Source organism: Mirounga leonina, unplaced genomic scaffold (genome assembly GCF_011800145.1).
Source record: "Mirounga leonina isolate KUSES-001 unplaced genomic scaffold, KU_Mleo_1.0 Mir_418, whole genome shotgun sequence".
NCBI classification, from domain to species: Eukaryota; Metazoa; Chordata; class Mammalia; order Carnivora; family Phocidae; genus Mirounga; species Mirounga leonina.
In genome coordinates, this window is record NW_023270739.1 from 2,046,901 (window position 1) to 2,068,287 (window position 21,387).

At 54.8% G+C, this 21,387-nt stretch overlaps 1 protein-coding gene across 2 annotated transcripts in view; it reads right to left on the bottom strand.

Moving 5' to 3' along the window:
• Nucleotides 1-21,387, bottom strand: part of PARVB (parvin beta) — a 75,876-nt gene that overhangs the window by 38,030 nt on the left and 16,459 nt on the right. For both annotated transcript variants that reach the window (XM_034987333.1, XM_034987332.1), the window contains exons 2-3: nt 12,554-12,643; nt 9,720-9,790 (exon numbers count right to left, since the gene is read on the bottom strand). In XM_034987333.1, coding sequence (XP_034843224.1) covers nt 9,720-9,790; nt 12,554-12,599 — 117 coding nt within the window. In that variant the 5' untranslated portion in view covers nt 12,600-12,643. The remainder of the gene's footprint in view (nt 1-9,719; nt 9,791-12,553; nt 12,644-21,387) is intronic.

Here is a 21,387-nt window from a genome sequence, read left to right on the forward strand (position 1 = left end):
ACTACTAATAGTGTTCCTCATGTTGTCTATAATTTTTGGCTACTAGCTTTAAAACGATTTTGTAGGCAGAAATTTTAAAATGCCCCCTAAGATCCCAGCCTGCTGTGTACAGGCCCCTATCAACCCCTGGGACTGTGTAGATGATGGTGTGCACCCCATGATGAGGCTGTTATAGAAAGATTATCCAGGTGGGCCTGACCTAAGCACATGAGCCCTTTGAACCTGGATCTAGGGGTCAGAGACCACAGGCCAAGAGAGGGGAAGCACAGGGGAGAGCCCCCGTCGCTGGCTCTGAAGGCAGCAGGCCCCACCTGGAGAGGAGAGGCCTCTAGGGGCAGAGTTGATTCTTCCCCAGAGCCTCCAGAAAAGAACTCAGGCCGGTGTCACCCACAGCGAGAACCCAGCCACACCTCTGACCTGCAGAACTGTGCGCTAATAAACAATGTTGCTTTAATCAGTTGAATTGGTACTTCGTTACACATCAACAGAACACTAATACAAAGGGCATTCGCTATCACAACTTTCAAGCATCAGCCTCATAAACAAGTGCTGCTACCACCACCTACAAAATCCAGTGTACTGCCCGCACCCTGAGTTTTAGCTGTGTGACCTGGATCCAGTCGCTTAACCTCTCTGGTCCTCAGAGTCTTTGTTAAAAAGAAGACAAACCAATTCCTACCCCTGTGTGTGTTACCTGACCCAGCAATTCCAGTTCCAGACGTTTCTGCTAAGGTACTAATCCAAAAGTGCCCCTAGACATTTACTAACTCTGGAACGACTCCAAATTTTGTGTAGGAAAAACTATATATGCAGAAGACAAAGCCTGAAGGGACACCAATAAAAGAGAATTACCACTGCCTTCTGTTTGATTTTTGTCTTCCAGGTTTTCAGCCGTCTATGCTGCTGTGGTAGTTAGAAAAAAGTAATAATAAATACCCTTTAAAAAAATCACTATCCAGACGGCTTCTTTGCAGAAATTGACAAGCAGATCCTAAAACACATACGGAAATCCAAGGGCTCCCAAATAGCCAAAACAATCTCAAAGAAGAAGAAAAAAGTTGGAGAACTCACGCTTCCGGATTTCAAACCAAACCAAAAAGCTACAGTAATAAAAATGTGGGTGCTGGCCTAAGGACAGACACAGAGACCAAGAGAATGCAATTGAGAGGACACCAATCGTCCTCCCACTATAGTCTACAGAGAGCAGTAAAGATGATAATTCAATTCAGCAAGTGGTGCTGGGACAACTGGGTGTCCACGTGCAAAAGAATACACCACACACAAAAATCAAAATCAACTCGAAATGGATCAAAGACCTCAGTATTAAAACAAACACTACAGAAGTCTTAGAAAGCAGAATAAACCTTCATGAGCTTGGATTAAGTAATGATTTCTTAGCTACAACACCTAAAGCACAAACCACACACACAAAAAAACAGATAAACTGACTTAAAACTAAAAACTTTTGTCCTTCAAAAGATACCAGCAAAGGAGTACCTGGGTGGCTCAATCAGTTAAGTGTCTGCCTTCGGCTCAGGTCAGATCCCAGAGTCCTGGGATCGAGCCCTGTGTCAGGCAACCTGCTCAGCGGTGGGCCTGCCTCTCCCTCTCCCTCTGCTCCTTCCCCGCTTGTGCTCTCTCTCAAATAGATGAGTAAAATCTTAAAAAAATTAAAAAAAAAAGATACCTGCAAGTAAAAAGATAGCCCACAGAATGGAAAATGATTTTGCAAAATCCTCTGAGAAAGGGTTTGTATCTAGAATGCGTAAAGTACTCTTACAACTCAACAATAAAAAGACAGCCAATTTTAAAATGGGCAAAAGATCTGGAGAGACATTTCTCCAAAGAAGTACACACATGCCCAAAGCGTGAAAAGTCACTAGCAATTAGGCAAATGCAAATCAAAACCACGGTGAGATACCATTTCATACCGACGAGAGTAGCTATAATTAAAAAGACATACAATAAAAAGTGTTGGCAAGGATGTGGAGAAACTGGAACTTTTCCCACATCGCTGAAAGCATGTAAAATGGTGCAGCTACTTTGCAGAACAGTCTGGCAGTTTCTCCAAAGGTTAAACACAGAATTATCATCTGACCCAGCAAGCCCACTCCCAGGTATGTGCCAAAAGAGAATACTGAAAACACATGTCCATGCAAAATCTCATACACGGATGTTCAAAATATCCACTATTCAAAACAGCCAAAAGGCAGAAACAACCCAAGGTCCATCAACAAATGAAGGCGTAAACACAGTGTAGCCTATCCACACAATGGAATATTATTCGGCCATAAAAAGGAATCAAGTACTGACACATGTTACAACATGGATGAAACTTTCAAACGTTACACCAAGTGAAAGAAGCGAGTCACAAAAGGCCACATATTGAATGATTCTCCTTACATGAAATATCCAGAATCAGCGAGTCTATGGGGACAGAATAATTCCACAGAGACTGAGTGGCTACCATTGGGGGGGGGGGGGGGGGGGGGGGGGGAAGGAAGAGGGACCGACTGTCGATGGGCGTGGGGTTTCTTTTGAGAGTGATGAAAATATTCTTAAATTGATTGAGGGGAAGGTTGCATGACTATGGGAGGAGACTAGTCACCCCTGAACTGGATGGTATGTGTATTCTATCTCAACAAAGCAGTTATTCGATTAACCTCTGGAATACAGATGTTCACACCTACTTCTGCAGGGCTGTTCTGAGGATTCGTGAGACGGTTTGGTTCTAAACAGCTACAGTGATCTACACAGATGTTAGCGCGACCATCCCTGGAGCTCTCGGCGTGTCAAAACCTCCTTTCTGATTTACTCAGCATAACCACCAGCACCTAGAACATATGCCAACACCGCCCTAGACATGGGAGATATAAACGTGACCTCATCTCTGCCCCCACATGGGGCTGTTAAGGCGTCACAGCTGCTTGCTGGGAAGGGCATGTGCAGGAAGGGTATACACAGGAGGCCCAGCTCGTCCTCCCTCGGCTATTAGAAAGAGCTGGTCCCCACCCTGCAGGGAGTCTAACACCCTGCACCTCTCTGATCTTATCTCTGACCACTGTCCTTCTTGTTCACTAGGCTCCTGCCACACTGTCCTCCTTGTTTGTCCTTATACATGCCAGGTACACGCATACCACAGGACCTTTGCACTTGCTCTTGCCTCTGCGGTGACATTCTTGCCCTAGGTACCAGCAAGCAGCTCTCAGTTCAAAGCCACCTCTCTGACCACCGTACCTAGAACAGGGGGAGAGGAAACCACCCTGCTTCTTGTTTGAGCCTCCTGCAAAGCACTCATGGCCATCAGGCCATACATTCATTCACCAAATCTGTCTCCCCAGCTGACCTGCCTGCTCCACAAGGGTTGGGCCTTTGTTTTGCTCAGTGACATATCCCCAGTGGCTGTGCTTGGAACAGACCCACAGAAGGTGCTCAAACCACCTGCAGCACTGCCTACAGACCTGGGCCGGTCTCTTGGGCACATAGACATCTGGTCCCAGAGGCTGCCTCGCCCGGAGCTCAGTCCTGCCGGCGAACACACAAGAGACACCATTTCTGTTACGAAGAAACGAAAACTTAAAAATCCCTGTGTCCCCATGAAGAGAATCCGCTGCAGAAATCAGGTTGCTGACCTGAACGATTACAAAACAGGACCAAAAGGGATGAAGAGCCCATTCCCCACAACAGGCCACGGGGGTCAGCTCTGGGAAGCAAAAGCAATCTGGCACCCAATTTTGCCGCCGCCCCCGCGGAGATGTAATCTCCTCCCCGGACACCACAAAGCACTGCGATTCTATTCCCCTGCTCGCCCGTCTTAATCCTGTTTCAGGCAAGACGTTTTCAAGATAGCACCAATCATTATTTCTCGGACGCACTCATTGGCAAACCCCAAATCCTGCAGGCAAATGTCTAGGACATACAGTAATGATGCCCTTGCACGTATGTTTTACAGGCTTGCCTTAAGCAGAATAAAAAATTACGTTTCCCCCCCCCAAAAAAAAAAATTACGTTTCCCCTCGTTCCTTCTGAATGATAATCAGGATCTGCGGCCTGTCTCCCGAAAGCTCTGACAGTTACGTTTTAATCACTTCCAAACAGGCTCGTCGCTGCTGAGTCCACGGATGCGGGCTTGACTGCAACAGGCGGGGGGCCGGCCCGAGCCGGGTGCAAACGCCAGGACGCATCACAGGGGTGTCTCCACGCAGCTCTGGCTCCAACAGCACCACTTCCCGCCCAGAGGATCATTTTTCTGCAGCTGATTCTCTTCACGGGGACACGGGGAGGAAGAAAACAGAACTTCACAGCCAAGAAGAGTCTTGTCCAATAAACTGGGAAATGAGATGTGAAATCTGCTTGTGGGGAGAACCGTGCACCCCAGTTAACGGCATGGTCTGCTCACCTTGGACCAACGTGCTTATGAGCGCGCAGGCCTCTTCTCTGGCTCTTCATTCTGGAAAGCGTGACAGTTGCCACACTGTCTTTCGAGGATCATTAAAAACATCAAGTATCTCATCTATTAACTGCAATCTGCCCGGGGCCACACGAGCTGTTCGCCCTGTAAGTAGTCCAGGGAGCTTCTGGAGGATGCTAGAGAAAATGCCTGTGGCACAGAATACCAGCGGGGAGGGCAGGGCAGGAAGTCTTTCAGGCTCTTGAACCCACAGGATGCTCGTGCCCACTTCCCAGTTCCCACGGCAGACCTGCGCCTCCCCCTCTCCCCACGGCGCCCGGGCTCCACACCAGCCACGGCACCTGCCAGACGGCGACAGCGCGGGATCTGCCGCGCCCCCCACAACGCTACTGCGCCCCCAGCTTTTGTCTGGGCCCAGATCTGAATCGAGGAAGCCAGACTCCAAGCGCACCTCGCCCCTTCACCCCTAAACACCCCAGTAGGCTCAACGGATGCTCAGAGAGAATTTCTGAATGAACGGCCTCATTCATGCTGCCTGGTGTAGCCGGAGCCAGGGTTCTGTTTTATAGGAAACAGAGGGCAGCTCACAGTATTTTCAACGGTGACAGTCCCGTGGCAGCGGGGTCAGCGGGGCTAAGTCTACAGAGGGAGACAGGACAGGGGCCAAGACAAGAGGTGAAAAAGAGCAGTTGACTGAGAACAGAGCAAGAAAACAAGGAGACTGACCGTGCTGCCTCAGAGATGTCCCTCGGGTGCCCAGACTGGGACGTGGCCAGTGTCAGCTGACCTCACCCCTGACCTGCTCAGGCTGGCGTGTGGCCCACGCTCCCCACCGAAAACACCCTTTCCGAGCAGAATCCCTGCCAAGAACCACTGGCAGGCCCCCTCGGACGTAACCAACCAGCAGCACGGACAAGGAGAGTCCGCAGTGCGGAAAACGGGTCTGAAAAGCACTAAGAATCACGCAGGTCAAGCGCATGGAGTGGTTTTGCTGGAACCACCAAGACTAGCTGTCCATACCCCCCGGTTCCCAAGGCGGGGCTCCTGGGACCACCTGCATCAGCATCCAATTCACAAGGGCCCCCAACCCTCGCCCCATGCTCCCAGAGCCCCCTTCCCAAGATTCCAACTCCGTTGGTCTGGTGATGGGGCAAAAAGACCCGCCTGGTCCCCGAGGTGCACACCCTTGCAGGTGGTTCTGACACACCTCATGCACTCACTCCTCCTCCTGCCAGTGGGAATCAGCACGGCTGTGTGCGGGCACGCCTCCCAGCACTGGGGATTCGGCTGGGAGCAAAATCTGACACTCGCCACACGGGCTTCCATTCGAGAGGGAGGAGACGAGAAGTGTACCAGTCCGGGCCAGGGGAAGTTGGGCGGAGAGAACCAGCCAGGGCAAGGAGGTGGGGTGTGGAGCACAGGGGCGGAGGGGAGGGGCTGGAGGCGGGGACATCAGGAGAAAACGGACAGGTGGAGAAGAGTTCTCCGAGCCGGCTGCAAGTGCACAGGCCAGGTGCAGATCTAACCTTGCCTGGAGCGCAGCGGGGGTGTGCCTCGGCCTCTGGGAGGTGATCTCTAGGCCGCTGGAGCGTCCTGCCAGATGGTTTACATGGGAGCCTTGGGCTGGCCAGAAAGGACCAACGTGGCTTAGGGCTGGAGACAGGTTGGTCCCCAGGGCAGTCAGACATGCCTCTAGGATGGCACCCCAATAAACTCTCTGGACCACGAAGCTTGGGGAGCTTCCCTGGCTAGCGATGCTCAGAGAATGCTGTCTTCTCATTGCCAGTAAGTGACGCTGTCCACGATGCCACCAGGAGACATTTGGAAATGCCACGTTCGGTGCCCTTCCGGGCCTGCCCTCGGTGCCTCCTCCCCCGGCTGAGTTTCACCTGTGTCCCTTTTACCACGATGAGCCTTTTAACAGCGAGTATGGCAGCATTCGGTGAGTCCTGCGAGTCTTTCTAGTGTCAAACCTACAGGTCGTCTTGGGGACCCCAAACTTGTAATTAGTGTCAGAAGTGAGGGTGGGCTTGGGGGCCGGCCTCTCGTATCACACACCTGGGTAGGCAGAGGCTCAGTGGCAAGCCAAAAGGGGAGGCAGGAAGTGACGTGAGCTGGGCTGCCCTCCCGCACGCCCGGGGACAGGCCACGGTGGCCTTGGGACCGGCTACTCCCCCAGCGAGAAGCTGGTGCTGACGGCAGCAGACCCCGACTCAGGGGTACACCCAGGCCCCACATGCCTGGCGAACACGAGTGAACCAAGGGCAGCCGAAGCTCAGCCCTGTATCCCCCGAGCCACCGCCCGCCCATGTCTCTGTTGAAAAAGGCTCTAGTTGTGAGAACTAATATTTCCCGCACACTCCTCCACGCCGTCACCACAGCGACTAACAATCCACAGCCAGCCAACCCGCTTGCTTTGGAAAACGCTTGATAAAGTGAAAAACAGGCCGCCAGCCTGCCTCGAGAGGCTGCCTGCAGTCTGAGAGCAGGCAGAAACTTCCAGAAATTGCCCGTCTCCTGGCAAAGGTACTCCAGGCTGGCAGGACGGCCAAAGGAGCAGACAGCTCAGCGTCTCACAGCTGGCCCTTCCAGGAACCCGGCAAAGTTGCAAGGCCCACCTGGCACGGCCCAGGTGGCCAGCGGAGCCAGGAGCTGGGGCGGGGGGGTGGGGCAGCAGTTTGGGGAAGGCAGGTGACCTAGCCTGGTGTCTTAGTTTCCTACGGCCACTCTAACAAAGAACCACAGATCGGTGCCCACACAGCCCCAGTGTATTGTCTTACAGCCCTGGAGGTCAGAAGTCCAAAATCAGCTGCCCCGGCCTACGGTCACAGTGTTGGGAGGGCTGGCTCCTTCCGGAGGCTCTAGTGGACAATCCGTCTCCTTGCCTCTTCCAGCTTCCAGACGACACCTGCATCCTTGGCGCCTGGGCCCTTCCGGCACCTTCCAAGCCCGCAATGTATCACCTGCTTCTGTCACCATGCTGCACCTTCATGCGTGGGCAAATCTCCCTTGCCCCCGCTTCTAAGGACTCTTGTGCCAGCACTGGGCCCACCTGGGGTGACCCAGGATCATCTCCCAAACGAAGACCCCTGCGTCATGTCCGCAGAGTCCCTTTTGCCACATAAGGAGGTAATAGTCCCATGGACACCTTGGGGGGCCGTGACTCAGCCCACCACCCCTGGGTTCCCAGAAAGAGAGCCCAGGGCCAAGCTCACTGCTGCTCCCTTGCTGGGGTGAGGGCAACCCCAGGCTGGCAAGAGTGAGCGGGAAGGGAGGTGAGGCAGGTCCACCCCTGAGCTGACCACAGCTTCGGAAGAAAATCCATCAGTGCTCAGCCAGGCAGCCTCCCCCGCCTGTGGAGCCGTGGCCCTCCCAGCCACCCAGCAGGGAAGTGAGGGAGAGGCTTTCATTCTCTGGTGCCTTCTCGTCCTGCTTTGCCTGATGGGGCGTGGACTTGCTCGTGCTGCCAGACCCTCTAATCAGCACACCCCATTCCCTGCAGCATGGCCCTTCAGCCGAATCCAGAATCCAGAAGAGCCGCGGTAGCCGAGCCCACAGAGGTCCCACTGGGCTGGCCCCGGATGCGGAGACGCTGCGGACCCCTCCACAGGGGCTGATGAAGGACAAGCAGCTGACCAGCCCTCACCCCGTGGGGTCCGAAACAGCCTGCGGGCTTGGGAGTGACGGCGGCGCAAGGGAGGCCGCTGGGGCCAGGTGGATCCGAGACGGGCATGAAGCAGCCCCCATCAGAAGGAAGGCGATCCGTTCATCTCACTACGCCCAAGGCCATGCATGGCACAAAACATTCAGCCCGGGCTCAGCGAACAAGGTGCCAGATGACTAGACCCATTCAGGCCCGCACACATCGCTAACAGGTGTAACGGGGCAGTGGGGGGTGGGGTGCCTCTCCCCTCTGTCCTCATGTGAACGTGAGGACAGCACCAGCTCTCCTGGGGGTGTTTCAGGGAGGCGATGCTTGTGAACTCTCAGCTTTGCTCAAAGGCTGAAGAAGGAGAAAGCCGAAAGGTGTGTGTGGCGGTTAATCCTGTCAGCTGGACTGGGCCCCGGAAGGCCTGGACACCGGATTCAACACTCCTTCTGGCTAGGTCTGCGAGGATGTTTCCAGAAGAGATGAGCACTTGAACTGGCAGACTGAGCAAAGCAGAGGAGACATGGATGACACGGACGGGCCTCACGCAATCCACTGAGGACCTGAATAGCCCAAAAACGTGGAGGAAGGTGGGATTCACCCTCCTGGGCCTGCCGGCTGAGCTGCACGTTCAACCCTGTCCTTGGCCCTCCTGGCCCGCCCGCCTTGGAATTACGGCACCTGCTTTGCTGGGTGTCTGGCTGTGGACAGCAGATCGTGGGGCTCTAATCACGTAAGCCCATCTGTCATAATAATCATTACATCTAGATGTAGACAGATGGATAGATGGGTCCACTCTGTTGGTTCTGTTTCTCTGGAGAAGCCCAACTGATACAGTGCAAACCCTTTCTACTACTGAAACATCCCCCATAATAGTCTTTGGTGGCTCAAAGACTGGGTCACTTTCCTCACCAACATTCTTGTGTTCAGAGTAACAGAGTGAATATTAGAGGGAAAAAAGTTCTTAATAAAGTAAACCAGGTAACGTCAGTTGTTAGGAATCAAGGTTTTTGGGTGGGCCCTAACACGGGCCTTTTCAAGGTCAACTTTTACCAGGAGACAATTTGGCAAAAGCGTTCCTGATCCTGCGCCAGCCCCCGTGAGAATGCGGTTCTGCGCCACGTCGGGCCCAACGGCGCCGACTGAGGTGGAGAAACGTTTTCAAGAGCACTTCTAATAGCCCGTGTCTGTGGCATGGACTGTCACGGACAGCGTCCTCAAAGCCCGGGGGTCACCTGGGTCCGCCTCAGGCTGCCGAAGTGAAAGCTTTTCCACAGCCACCTGCTCTGGTGCGGAGCTGGGTCTCACGGGGCGAGGACGCTGTCAGCGCCCGAGCCTTTGCTCATCCATCAGGGGGGATTAACTCTTGAAGGCCCATCGTGGTTTAGATCAGAACAATCAAAACTGCAATCGGCAAACACACACCAATACCGCAAATAAAGCCTCACCGCTGAGCCGGGGCTCAGAAACCAGGCTAAGGAGACAGAAGCTGCCGTTGACACTCTGAATTAGCCACGGGGTCCCCAGCCCTCCCGTCGCGGCTTCCCTGACCCCGGGGACCAGCTCCGGGGCCCACCCCTAACCCTCCACCCCCCTTCCCACCCCAGCAGTCCGCCCACCACAGCCCAGAAGGAAGGCACTGACCGAGGTGCTCCTTACCTTGACCAGCTCCTTGAATTTGGGGTCATCCTTGGAGGTGGGGTCGATCATCGTGCGCTCCTCGTTCTCCTCTGCCAGGGAAGAGAGTCACGGTCAGCACTAGCGGGCACGGCAGGGCTGTGGGGACGACCGACTCCCCTTGCCCGTAGTCGGGGAGAAGGACTGAGAGCAGGGAAGCCAGTCATTCCCTCTGTGGGTCACGCACTGGGAGGACAGCACACACACGGGCTGAATCAGATCCGTGGGAAAAGCTCCTGGCAGCCGCTGTTAATAAATACGTACACCGAGAAAGTTCCCCACTCCGTAAAATAGGATGAACCAAAAATTTAGACAAAAAATCGCAAAAAAAAAAAAAGGAAGGGGGTGGATGATGTTTCACAATAAAATGTGTTCATGCGTCTTCTGTTTATTTGTTACCCGTCTTCCCTCCATGTTCAGGCCTCGATCTACAGGCATTGGGGCCCAGGAGCCACTGCAGAGGGGCTGGCATGATAGTGAGGAAGAGGGGCTACACACGGGAAAGCCCCCCGGCGGCCCGACACCATCCAGAACAAAACTGGCCACGCCAGCGCACAAGGAGAGGGTGTGGGAGGCACCGCGGACCACACAAGGGGATGCGGAGGGGGAGGCCTCGGGACCTGAGCAGGGGAAGAGCCCGCAGGACACACAGGTGGCGATGACCACGCTCCCACAGAGCTAGGGCCCCTGTCCATGCCAGTGGGAACAGAATGGCTTTGAGAGGACTGGCTTCACAATAGCAAATTTTAAAACCTCACTAAATGGAGAACTATTTTTGGAGTCATACAGGTCTGATGCTTGAGAGAGACGCTCCAGGTAACACACAGGAGAACACACAGGGGTCCCTTGTGATGTAAGGCCCTCAGCAGCCTCCCAGTGCTCCTGGGACCAAGGCCAGCACCCTCCATGTGCCTCCAAGGCCCTCTGCAGCCTCACTTCCTCAGCTGTCCCTGGCACTCTCCACCCTCCAGCCCTTCCAGCCTTCCCTATCTCCTCAGCAAGCGTCACCACTGCCTGCCACAGGACCTTGGCACATGCTGCTCCCTATCTGATACCCTCTTCCTCCACTACACATCCCCTTCACCTTTCAGATCTCAGTTCCAGGTGCTGACCAGGTCAGTCCTTATCAAGGTCACACGAGCTTCAGGGACAAGCAGAACCTTATGGAACAAACTGAAGGACACCAACTCCCTTTGCCCAAGAGTGGCTATTTATAAAGATGGCAAAACGAGGAGGGTTAGGGCCCAGGGAAAGGCAAGTTCAAGGCATTATCGACAAAACAAGAGCCTGCCATGTGTTTAGGATAAACCTTCTAGCGCCCCCATTGGTCTAAATCAGAGTTCTCAACAGGAGCAACTGTGTCCTTCCCCCACCCCAGGGGGCATGTAGCAATGTCTGGAGACATTTTTGGTTGTCCCAGCTGGTGGCACCTCATGGATAGAGGTCAGGGATGCTCAAACCCCACAAGACCCAGGATAGCCCCCATGGTAAAGAATTACCCAGTGCCAGATATCCACAGTGCCGAGATGGAGCATCCTGTTCTGTGTCCAGCTAATTTCCAGACCCACGAGCGAGTCCCCCGTTTCCCCTTAGAGAGGGTCACCCAGGAGCATGCTCTTCAGCCAGACTGAAGATGACCAGCAGCATGTACAGTGAAGAGTCATGCTCTTCCAAGAGGAGAGGGGCCACAGTGGACCTCAGCAGGATCTCAGGGTCCTTGTCCAGCACTTGGCTTCAGGTCTGCCAAGCTGAACCTGTGTTTGCATTTCTCTGCAAGCTCTTGCTGGCCTGGCCTTGTCGTGGAAACCACAAAGGACGGACCAACCGGGACTTCCCTTTGAACCAGGGTTTAGAGATAAGCAGAATGTTCCACAACCACCTTTCAGACTGATCAGATCCCAAAACACGCTTTAAGAGAAATGTGTCCAGGGGCGCCTGGGTGGCTCAGTCGTTAAGCGTCTGCCTTCGGCTCAGGTCATGATCCCAGGGTCCTGGGATCGAGCCCCGCATCGGGCTCTCTGCTCCTCGGGAAGCCTGCTTCTCCCTCTCCCACTCCCCCTGCTTGTGTTCCCTCTCTCGCTGTGTCTCTCTCTGTCAAATGAATAAATAAAATCTTTAAAAAAAGAAAAATGTGTCCAGACTGTCACCTCATCAGTGCTGGCTGTGATGTGGTCTCAAGGAGGTGGGTACCGGGGCCTTCACCACTTGGTGGGTCCTACCCAGCAAGCCCATGGCCTCGGGACAGCTCTGGCTTGCGCAGAGATTAGGGTGTATTAACTATGTTTCTTACTTTCTATATTTTCGAATGCTTTGACACCTTGGGGCCTGGGGACCTAGAGACACTGCCCCTCCCAGGGCCCGGGACACACCAATCAGGAGAGCCCCTAGAGCCCCCCGAGATTATCCCAACCAGCCAGTCCACACCTGCCTACACTGCCCCACCCCGTCCTTCCCACAAGAAAAGAAAGGCTGCGCCTTCCCCTCCCTCCTGCTTCCTGCCCAACCCTGGCGTGCCCCCACCTCGGGACTGGGCGTATAACAAGCTGTCTTTTCAATGCTGTTCAACTCTCGATCCGTTGGCCTCATCGTACGTCAACCGACGTTTGAAATCAGACAGGCAGAAACTTACAAAGGAAGACTGGGTTTTCTTTCCTACCGACTTTTCTAAACGTGACCTTGAGCTAAGAGCCCAGACTCTCGGATGCCACCAGGCGTGATGTCTGGTCACCAGGCCATCCCCCTGGTGCTCCTCCTCAGCCTCACCAGCCGGGGGAGCTCAGCAGCGTCACGACAGGGGTTGGCAGAGCCCACGGTACCTAGCAGGGTGTCTTCAGGGTGGACATCTGCCGAGGCGGGGGACATCGGCGAATTGATGGCATGTCTGCCTTCTTCCTGCAGGTCACTCACTGTCGAGAAAGGAAAACAAGGGTCAGCGTCAACGGAGTACCGTGGCCTCGCATGTCGGCAGTGGAAACACGCAGGAATCAACTCCTGCTTTTCAAGCATTTAACAAACATTCCTAAATGGCCTGTCGCCCAGAAAGAGTCCGAGCAAAAATGCTCCGAACTGAGAATTCGTTCTGCAGTGCTTCCCTCTGGCGCCAAGTATTTCCTGATGCCCGCCAAGCCCTGCCAGTCTGTTTCCGCTGCTCTTTGGAATACATGACTAAGACACGGAAGCTTCTGGATGCTTCCAGATCCACCCTAGCCTGCTGAGATAGACAAAGCTGGAACCGCAGCGACAGGGCCTGAAATGGCGGGCTCTCCGCTGCTCCCTGGAGAGCTGTGTCCTCAGCCATGGGATCTGGGGGTGGAGGCTGCTCCCAACGTGCACACAGGCAAGTCCCGAATTTAGAGCGATGCTGTTGTCAATGGTCAGGTTCAAGGGAACAGAAGCCTGACAGCAGGTAATGGCCAGCACTGGGGCAACAGAGCGTGCAACAGAATCTAACCAACCTGACCCGAGGCTTCAAGCTGGAGGCACCATGACCTGCGGTGTGGACCACCAGCCGCTCTGTGTGTGTGTGTGTGTTGGGGGAACACTCAATAATCACAGGGTGCAAAGGGCTACAGGATCAGAGGCACAGCATGGATGCCAGGGGCAGAAAGGATCCTTTGCCCCCCAGGAAAACGCCTCGAGTCACATCTGCCAGAGTGTACCACCGGGACCCCCGGGGACCAACACCCTTGCCCTGTCCCACTGTTTCCTCCGGTGCCCACCTACTCCTGGAACTCCAGCGTCCAGCCCCAGGATCTGATTCAATGGGTGGGGCCTGGGCACCCGATGCTTTTGACAGCCCTGGTTGAGAGCTCTGGGCCACAGTCCCCTACCACACGCCACGGACTGGCCTCCCCATTGGTGGTCCCGGGTCACCGGTGAGCTCCGGCCTTCTCTTCCGTGAAAACTTCTCATACGTGAAAACCTCTTTCCTCTTCCAATACCAGAGTCACCGTGAACCGTTCACACCGCCTATCCCAGGCATCTGAAGAGTAACCAAGGGGACAGGGCCTGATGGCTTTGGAGCAGGCAGGCTGGGGCGGTACGCCCCAACTCTGCTAGTGGTGAGACCCCAGGCAAGTCCCAGTCACCCCTCAGGGCCCCTGGGAGGATGAAATGATGAATGTCAGCTCTCCAGCCCAGAGCCAGGCACACAGTGGGCTCCGTGGACGGCCAGCCCCCTGCCCCGCGAGAGAATGCCCGCGTCTCACACCGGAAGGCCCTGAGATGAGGCTTATTACAAAGTAAGCTCTCGCATCCCCACGTCCCCTAGCAGCACGATTCACAGGAGGTGGCAGCACCCTAAGAGCCCACTGATGGGTGGGTGACTGAGCAAGAGGCGACCTACCCGTACGACGGAACGCTACTCGCCCGTAGGAGGGAAGGCTGTCCTAACACCTGCTACCGCACGGATGAAACACAAGGACAGCACGCCACGTGGCAGTCACAGTAGGACAAACACAGTGAGGGACCCAGAGTCACCCAGCCTCAGAGGTAAAGTCGGATGGCGGGGGGAGGGGGGTTCGTGTTTAACGCGGACGGAGTTTCCACGCTGGACGGTGAAAAGCTTCAGGAGACGATGGTGGCGTCACGCACACGCTCACAAAGGGTTAAAATGATACATTTTATGTTATGTATGTTCTACCACAATAAAAAAAAAAAGAAAGAAAAGGAAAAGTGGACCCTCTGCCAACAACATCCCGGTCTGGAAGCTGGAAGTCGTCCCCGCGGTCAGCCGCGCGCACGCACACCCGCCTCCCCAGGGCACGTCCTAGGAACAGACGGCACGCACAGCCGTCTTTGTATCCCTGACCCCTTAGCTTAACCCTGTGCGAGACACACACAAACGCTCAGCACCTTCAAGTGTGATGATGCAGAGGTAGGTTTTGGAGATGCCCCCCAGCAATAGTCCACAGACGCCCACGGGGGGCCCAGGCCAGCTCCGAAAGCAGCGACCCCATTTCAGCAATCGCTTTTACTGTGTAATGAGTTGCGAGGAGCATCTTAGCCAGCAAAAAGCTTCCAAAGGCAGAAAGAGGAAAGCGGAAAAGGGGATCTTGCATTGTATACACGAGGAGCTCCTGAACCGGTGAGCGGGGTGTATGCGGAGACCCTGAACGCCTAAGTCCCATTTCCCGGGCCGATATCACAGAAGGATGAAGAGGCCAGGGGGGCGTCCCTTGAGGTCCAGGTGGTCGGGGATGTGGTTATGTTCACAGCCCAGGAAAGAAGAAAAGGCGGAGGGCGGGACAGGTGAGTCATGACAACGAGCCCACAACTCGGCTCAGAAAGATGCCGCACGAGTCATGCTTTCACCGGGACACAGGCCGTGCGACGGAGAGGGCGGAAGGGTGGACACGCAGAAATGCTTCCAGGGGGCCCTGCTGTCTGATCTCAAAGACATGGGGAGCAGGGCAAGAGAAAGCAAACAGCATTTTCAAAGCACAGAAATTGGGTCACATGGAAACAGAAATTTCCACTCTGCCCTTCAACATCAAAGATAACACTAAACAGGACCCGAGATTTCTCGACCTTAATAAAAGAGGAACGCTCTCACAGAACCGCCCGGGCTCTGGCTCAACACCACATTCCAAAGGAGCGTGTTGTGTGCAAAGCTCTGAGGGAAACAAGGACAGGGCCAACGCTGACGAGCCCGGGTCTGTGACCACAGAGCCAGGGGTCCAAATCCCACTTTACCACATGCGGGCGCGTGGCCTGGAGGGGTCCCTTCCCCTTGCCAAGCCTCAGTTTCCCCATCTGTAATATGGGGGTGACAGCACTCCTCAGGGAGTTCTGAGGACTAAGTGAGACCATGAGTGCTCAGCTCCTGGTTCAGAGCACAAGCTCTGTGAAGGTGAGGAACGGAGATGGGAAAGCAGGCTCCAAGAGAGGGACAAAGGAAAGAGTGGAGAAGGGGAGGGCGTGCCTCTCCCGCACCCCAGGAAGAACCAGGGAAGGCTTCCTGGAGGAGGCAGCAATTGAGTGCAGCTTTGAAAGATGGCAAGACTCTGGAGAAGGGACTCTGGGACTCTCTACAAAGCATACGGGTAACAGATCGGAGCCTGGACTCTGCAAGCCCACCACGCAGCCACATCGATGCTGAACCACGGGAGGGTTCGACAGATACCTCTTCAGGACTCTATTTCTCAGAGCCTGCGTTCCCCAGGGGACACAGCCCCGTCACTGAGGACCTTCCTGTCTATATCTGATTACCGTCTTCCAAGGGTCAGTCTGACATTTGGAAGGAGGGGCTCCTCTTGAACCATGGCTTCTCCCTAAGAACCCCACTCTGCCAGTTTAGTGGTTTTCCGTTAATCCCTGGAATGTTCTTGTTTTTAAAGTACTGGTCCATTTGCCAGAAAGCCGAACACTTCAAAGATGCAAAATGCCGGCTGCCTTGAGTCTCAGAGAAAGATCCGCTCGCCCGGGAGAGTCGGCGTCTGGTGCGCACAACGGGTGTGGACATTCAAACGGACGGGGGCTCGATGCCATGAGGCTGAGGACACACTGAGTTCCTGAGTGCGTGCCATTGTTTTGAGATGAATGCCCTCGTCCACATAAAACCTGATAGCCAGCCACGAGGAAATCCATGGCAAAGGTTCCCGCTGCACCCAAGTCCACCTCCCAGGGGTGCCACTGCATGGCCATGGGCCGCACAGGGGACACGAGGCTGGGGGCAAAGCCAGGAGGTTGAGAGGAAGGATGGAGGCCAGGTCAGAAGACAGAGCCGAGGGGGGGTGGGGGGGCATTTGATAGCCCAAGTGTCCCTTTGGGGACGGCCACCCCTCACTCAGCGGGGGCAGAGGGCAGACCGGGACATGCAGACAGCAATCACGTCTTACAAGCTTTCAGAAAAGCTCAAATTTAAGATTGAGCGTGGAATCTCCCAATTTATAAATGCAAGCACATCGTTCCAATTCTGTGGGCCAACCCGGGGCCATCAGTTTGCAACCTCAGGTCGCAGTGAATGTACAATCCACGTTCCCACCCATCCGTGGGAAGTGGACAGAGGGCCACTAATGTTTCCGGAGTACCCATTACGCACCAGGCAACTTCCATGACATCCATTCATTGCATCTCCTAACAAGTGAGGGAGCGGCTGGGTCCTAGCAGGGCCAGCACCTGTTACATGTGAAGGCACCTGATATACACCCCCCAGTGAGCCCCAGAGTCAGGACTGAACCCGGTTCGATGTGGTCCCGCACCTCACTATGCCTGGCTAAGTCCTACGCACCTTCAAGCCTCAGCTTATTGGCAACCTCCTTCAGGAAGCCCTCCTGGGTGCTCCCTTCCCAAGCTGGGCTCCTCTCTGCCAGCTCACATCACACAGCCGTCCAACTTTCTCCTTCCTGGACCATCTGCCCACCCACACCAGCACTAGCTCAGCTCCTGTGCACTGTAGGTCTTCATATTTGAGGACCAGTACAATGGAAGGCTTCGAACCCTGGAGCCGGTCTGCTGGTTTCAGATCCCGGCTCGACCACTGATGAGCTGATGATCCTGGGCAAGCTACTTATTTGCTCTGTACTTCAGCTGCCATCTGTGAAATGGGGGCACCCCTCAGTAAGAGATTACAAGACTCAATGAGGTGCTGGCATGCAGTAAGGGCTCAATAAATGCTAGCTTTTAGCATCTGCTGGATCGATGTATACAAGCATGTTTCCAAAGCCCGTTCCTTTTCCATCACCCCACCCAAGGACTGGGCAAGGCTCAAAAAAAAAAAAAACCTCTCCTGCTTGGAATTACAAGCACATAAAAAGGAGGAAAGAACTGGAAACTAAAACCTCAACACTTGAAAGCATCTCATAAAGAGCCTGCCTTTTGCACCCCAGGCCAAATGCAAAGGTTCCATCTTTGATTTTTTTTTTAATCTTTTTCTTTGTATGGGTTTCATTTATTTATTTATACCCAGGCTCCTTCCAAAAAAACAGGCTTTTAGGCACCTTGTTTTTTTTTCCCCTTTGACATTCTTGAGAATGCATACCCTGAAACCGCCGGACTCACAGAGCAAGGTCACCGTCAGGGACACGTGAATCTAAACTTACACAAAGGCTTCTCGACCTCTCGTTCCACGAGGGGCGCCGGGGCAGGAAGGGGGATCACAAGGCACCCCCTGCAAAGATGGGGTGCAGGGAGCCACGGGGGGCTCACCCGCGGGGCTTCGTGGCGGATGCAAAGCCCTGCCGAGGGGTGGGCTGCGGCCTCGGACGCTAAAGCAGTGACAATTCCATTTTCTGACATTTCAACACAGCCGTGATGTTTGGCCACCTATGGAGACTTTTTTACGCATAGCTACGCTTCTTGGTTTTTGTGCAGAACAAAAGATCAGGAGGAGAATTTTCCGCAGCACCGTGGGAACCGGATCAAAGAGAAAGCCCCCACAAAACAGCGCGTCACCTGATCCACGTCTACAAGAGGGGCCAGAAAATGGCAGGAAAGCTGCCTCAGCTCTGGACGCTTACCCGCCCGGGTCTAGACACACCCACTCCCAGGCCGGGCCGGTCCGCAAGGGAACGGAGAGGTCCTTGGAGTTGCCAGGAAAACGAAGGGAAGGGAGAGGCGCATGTGCCCCCAAGGGCCGGGCTAGGGCAGTCGGGGGGGACAGAAACTTCCCGGTGCTTAGGAAGACCCAACCGTGAGGCTTTCCCAGCCTCTGCCCAACAGTGAGGGCTTCTGTCCGCGCTCAGAGGGGTCGTTTCTCCGCAGAAGTCACAGCTGATGAGAATAATGAAATTCACCAGCCATGGAGCTCCTCACTCAGTGGTTCTGCTGAAAGTGAGTCCCATTGTATGGCACATGACAAACTCACAGCTCCGTTGAAACAGGGCCCAGGGAAGATGTCCCGCAGAGCGGACCGGACCGCTGGGGGAGGGGGGACCACTCTTTCTAATCTCCGAAGAGACAGTGTTCACCCCAAGCTACGATCACCACGTGGGGTGGGGAGTTCTTTCCAGAGCTACCATGCTTGCAAAGGCCTTGGAATGTGAGGCCGGGTCTTTCCCGGGAGGTTATGATGTCTAGGTTCAATCTCCACGATTCTCAGGATTCTAGCGGATGGGTGGCTGCATCCGGCCTGGAGTCAAAGGCTCTGGGACCTGACGTCCCCAAGGAGCGCAGCTGCCCTTCCCGACCCGGATGTAGGACAAGAGGGAAATTACTTTCCGCGATCCGCGAGGGAAAACATACAAGAGAGAGCCTCTTGACCTTTAAAGTGGCAGATCCGGTTTGTTTTCGCTGCGGAATGGAATCTGAGGATGCTGGCCCATCATAAGGAGCTCGGTGTATTTATGTGTGTTTAACTCGCGGTAATTTCTCAGCTGAGGATGAGTGTCTGAACCATGCTGACAACACCACAGGAATAAGAAAGTCCCAAGACTGTGGCCCACACCGTAAGGATGGCTCAGCCAGACATCTGATTTATAGGGTTTGCTCTGCTGGGGCACGAGTTTCCATCCCATTTCTCAAGACGAAATAAGTTTCGAGGCTAAAATAAATGTGTGAGCATTTCAATAAAGCAAAATCCAAAGGAGGTCAGCGGGCGTTACTGACCCCGACATCAAGAGCTCGCAGCTGAAGATCTGTCCTGTTGAGGCAGCGGCGAGCCTCGGGTTCAGCAGGCTGCTGATCTAATGAACGCAGGTCAAAGGCCACCTCCGCGTTGGCACTTGGCCAGGCACTAAGGGGACAGGAGAACAAGACGGACGGGGCCTGCTCTCAGGCCGCCGAGGGTCCGGGTGCCGGCCCCAGATGGAGGGGAAGGACGTGCCTGGCCCCTTCCACCCCACAGCCTGGCCTAGCGCCCAGTACAGAGAGGCTCTAAAGGAGTAAATGCATGATTCCCCCCAGTGCAATACATACCGCGCTGCTTTAAAAACAAAACAGCAGGATATTTATGCAAACAACACAATGAGAAGCCCCGAACTACGTATTTCTAGGTGTACGCATCTCCATTCGTAGAGAAAAGAAGGAAAGGCTCCACTCCCAAATGACAAGAGCAGTGTCACCTCGAAGGGACGAGGGCGGAGGGAAGGAGGAGACAGAAAGGCTGGGCCACAAGCATGTTCCTACATTATTGTGAGATGAAATCAAAAGAAGGAACAAGAAACAGACATTCCCCGAGGAGTCGGTGCCCCCGTGGGGCCCGCAGCCCGCGATAGCCGATCCTACAGGGAAGGAGGCCTGCCGGAGCCGAGCCTGTCCAGGCCACAGACCCGGGGCTTCCCTGCAGGACGGCCTGCATCAAAAGAGTGGTGTGTCTGCTGCAGAGCCCCGAGGAAGTCACAGAAGGCCATGCGCCCATGACTTCGTGTGCAGGCAAGCGAGAAGCAGCGAGTTTTGGGGGTGAAGGAATGGATCTCCCCCAGGCAATTCTGTCATCCCCTCCAGGCTCCGGGAAATGCTTTTGCTGGATGCGAGAGGCATCTACGCAGCTCAGAACCTTGGAATCCCCTGTCCCCAGCACTGAAGCCCATCTGCTGCTCCTCTGTGCTTTTACTGAACAGTTCATTCCATGGCCTCTGGCTTAGGGGACCCCCGGGAAGTGCATGGTTGCCTGGGTCAGCGTGGGAAAGGTGTGGAGGGGAGCTGAGGGGCCGCATCCTCAGGGAACCCTGCGGGATGAGACAGGACCAGCCCTGAGACAACACCGTGGATATCCCAGTCACCGCCTGGATGCCGGTCACGTCCCCGCTCCCATCGTAAGCCAGAGCCCGCCCAGGGGCCTCTGCTAACCATGCACCCTCCTGAGCACTCAGCCAGGTTCCCAAACTTCAATGCACTTAGGATCCTCTGGGCTAACAGGCAGATTCTGATCCAGCAGGTCTAGGCAGGGTCCAAGACGAGGTGTCAATAACCAGCCCCAAGGCGATGTTGCTGATGCCGGTCGGTGAGCACTGGCCATCAACACCTAGAACGGTAAGAACTTAGTAGACATCCTACCCCGCCTGCTCCTGAAATCCAAACTGGTGAGCGACTTTCATGCTCCTTTCAGAAATGAAGACAGGGGTCAAGTTTCCACAACTTTCTACCTGGCCAGCACCTGCCACAGAGATTTCCCTCCCCAGGAAGGAAGGAGATTTAGTGGGCACACCCCACACGTGCTGTCAAGCGACGCTCCCCCTACAGATGAGGTCTCTAAAACACTGAGCCACGTCCAAGCTGGCCCAGCCAGTTAGGGATGGATCCGACCCACCCAAGGCCTGCAGTTCCCCAAACCACACCATCTTGCCGCTTCCAGTGGGATCAGAGGGAAATACAGACCGTTTGCTGCCTGTGGGGAGAGCCCAGAACGTCAGTCCTTCTCCGAATCCCTGTTCTCGATCTTGAGCCAAAGGCAGAGCTGCCTGTTTCGGCAGCAATAATGAAGGAGTTCATTTGCCACCCAGGTTTCTCCCAAGACCCTCTTTTTCAAAGGGCTGGTTCCTACACCCTAGGAAAATGGGTTCAGTAGCAGAAATGGCCCTAGGATGCGGGGGGCAGGGGGTGCTTGGGATTCTCCCGGCAGCACTGCCAGCCTCGGGGGACACGGCAAGCAATCCGGAAGGAGAGAGAAATTCAGAGAGGGAACCTCACAGCACAGCTCTGACCTCACACAAAGCCACTGCAAATGATAACCTGATTCTGGAGCCAGAAGGCTGAAGGCGGAAGGCCCCCA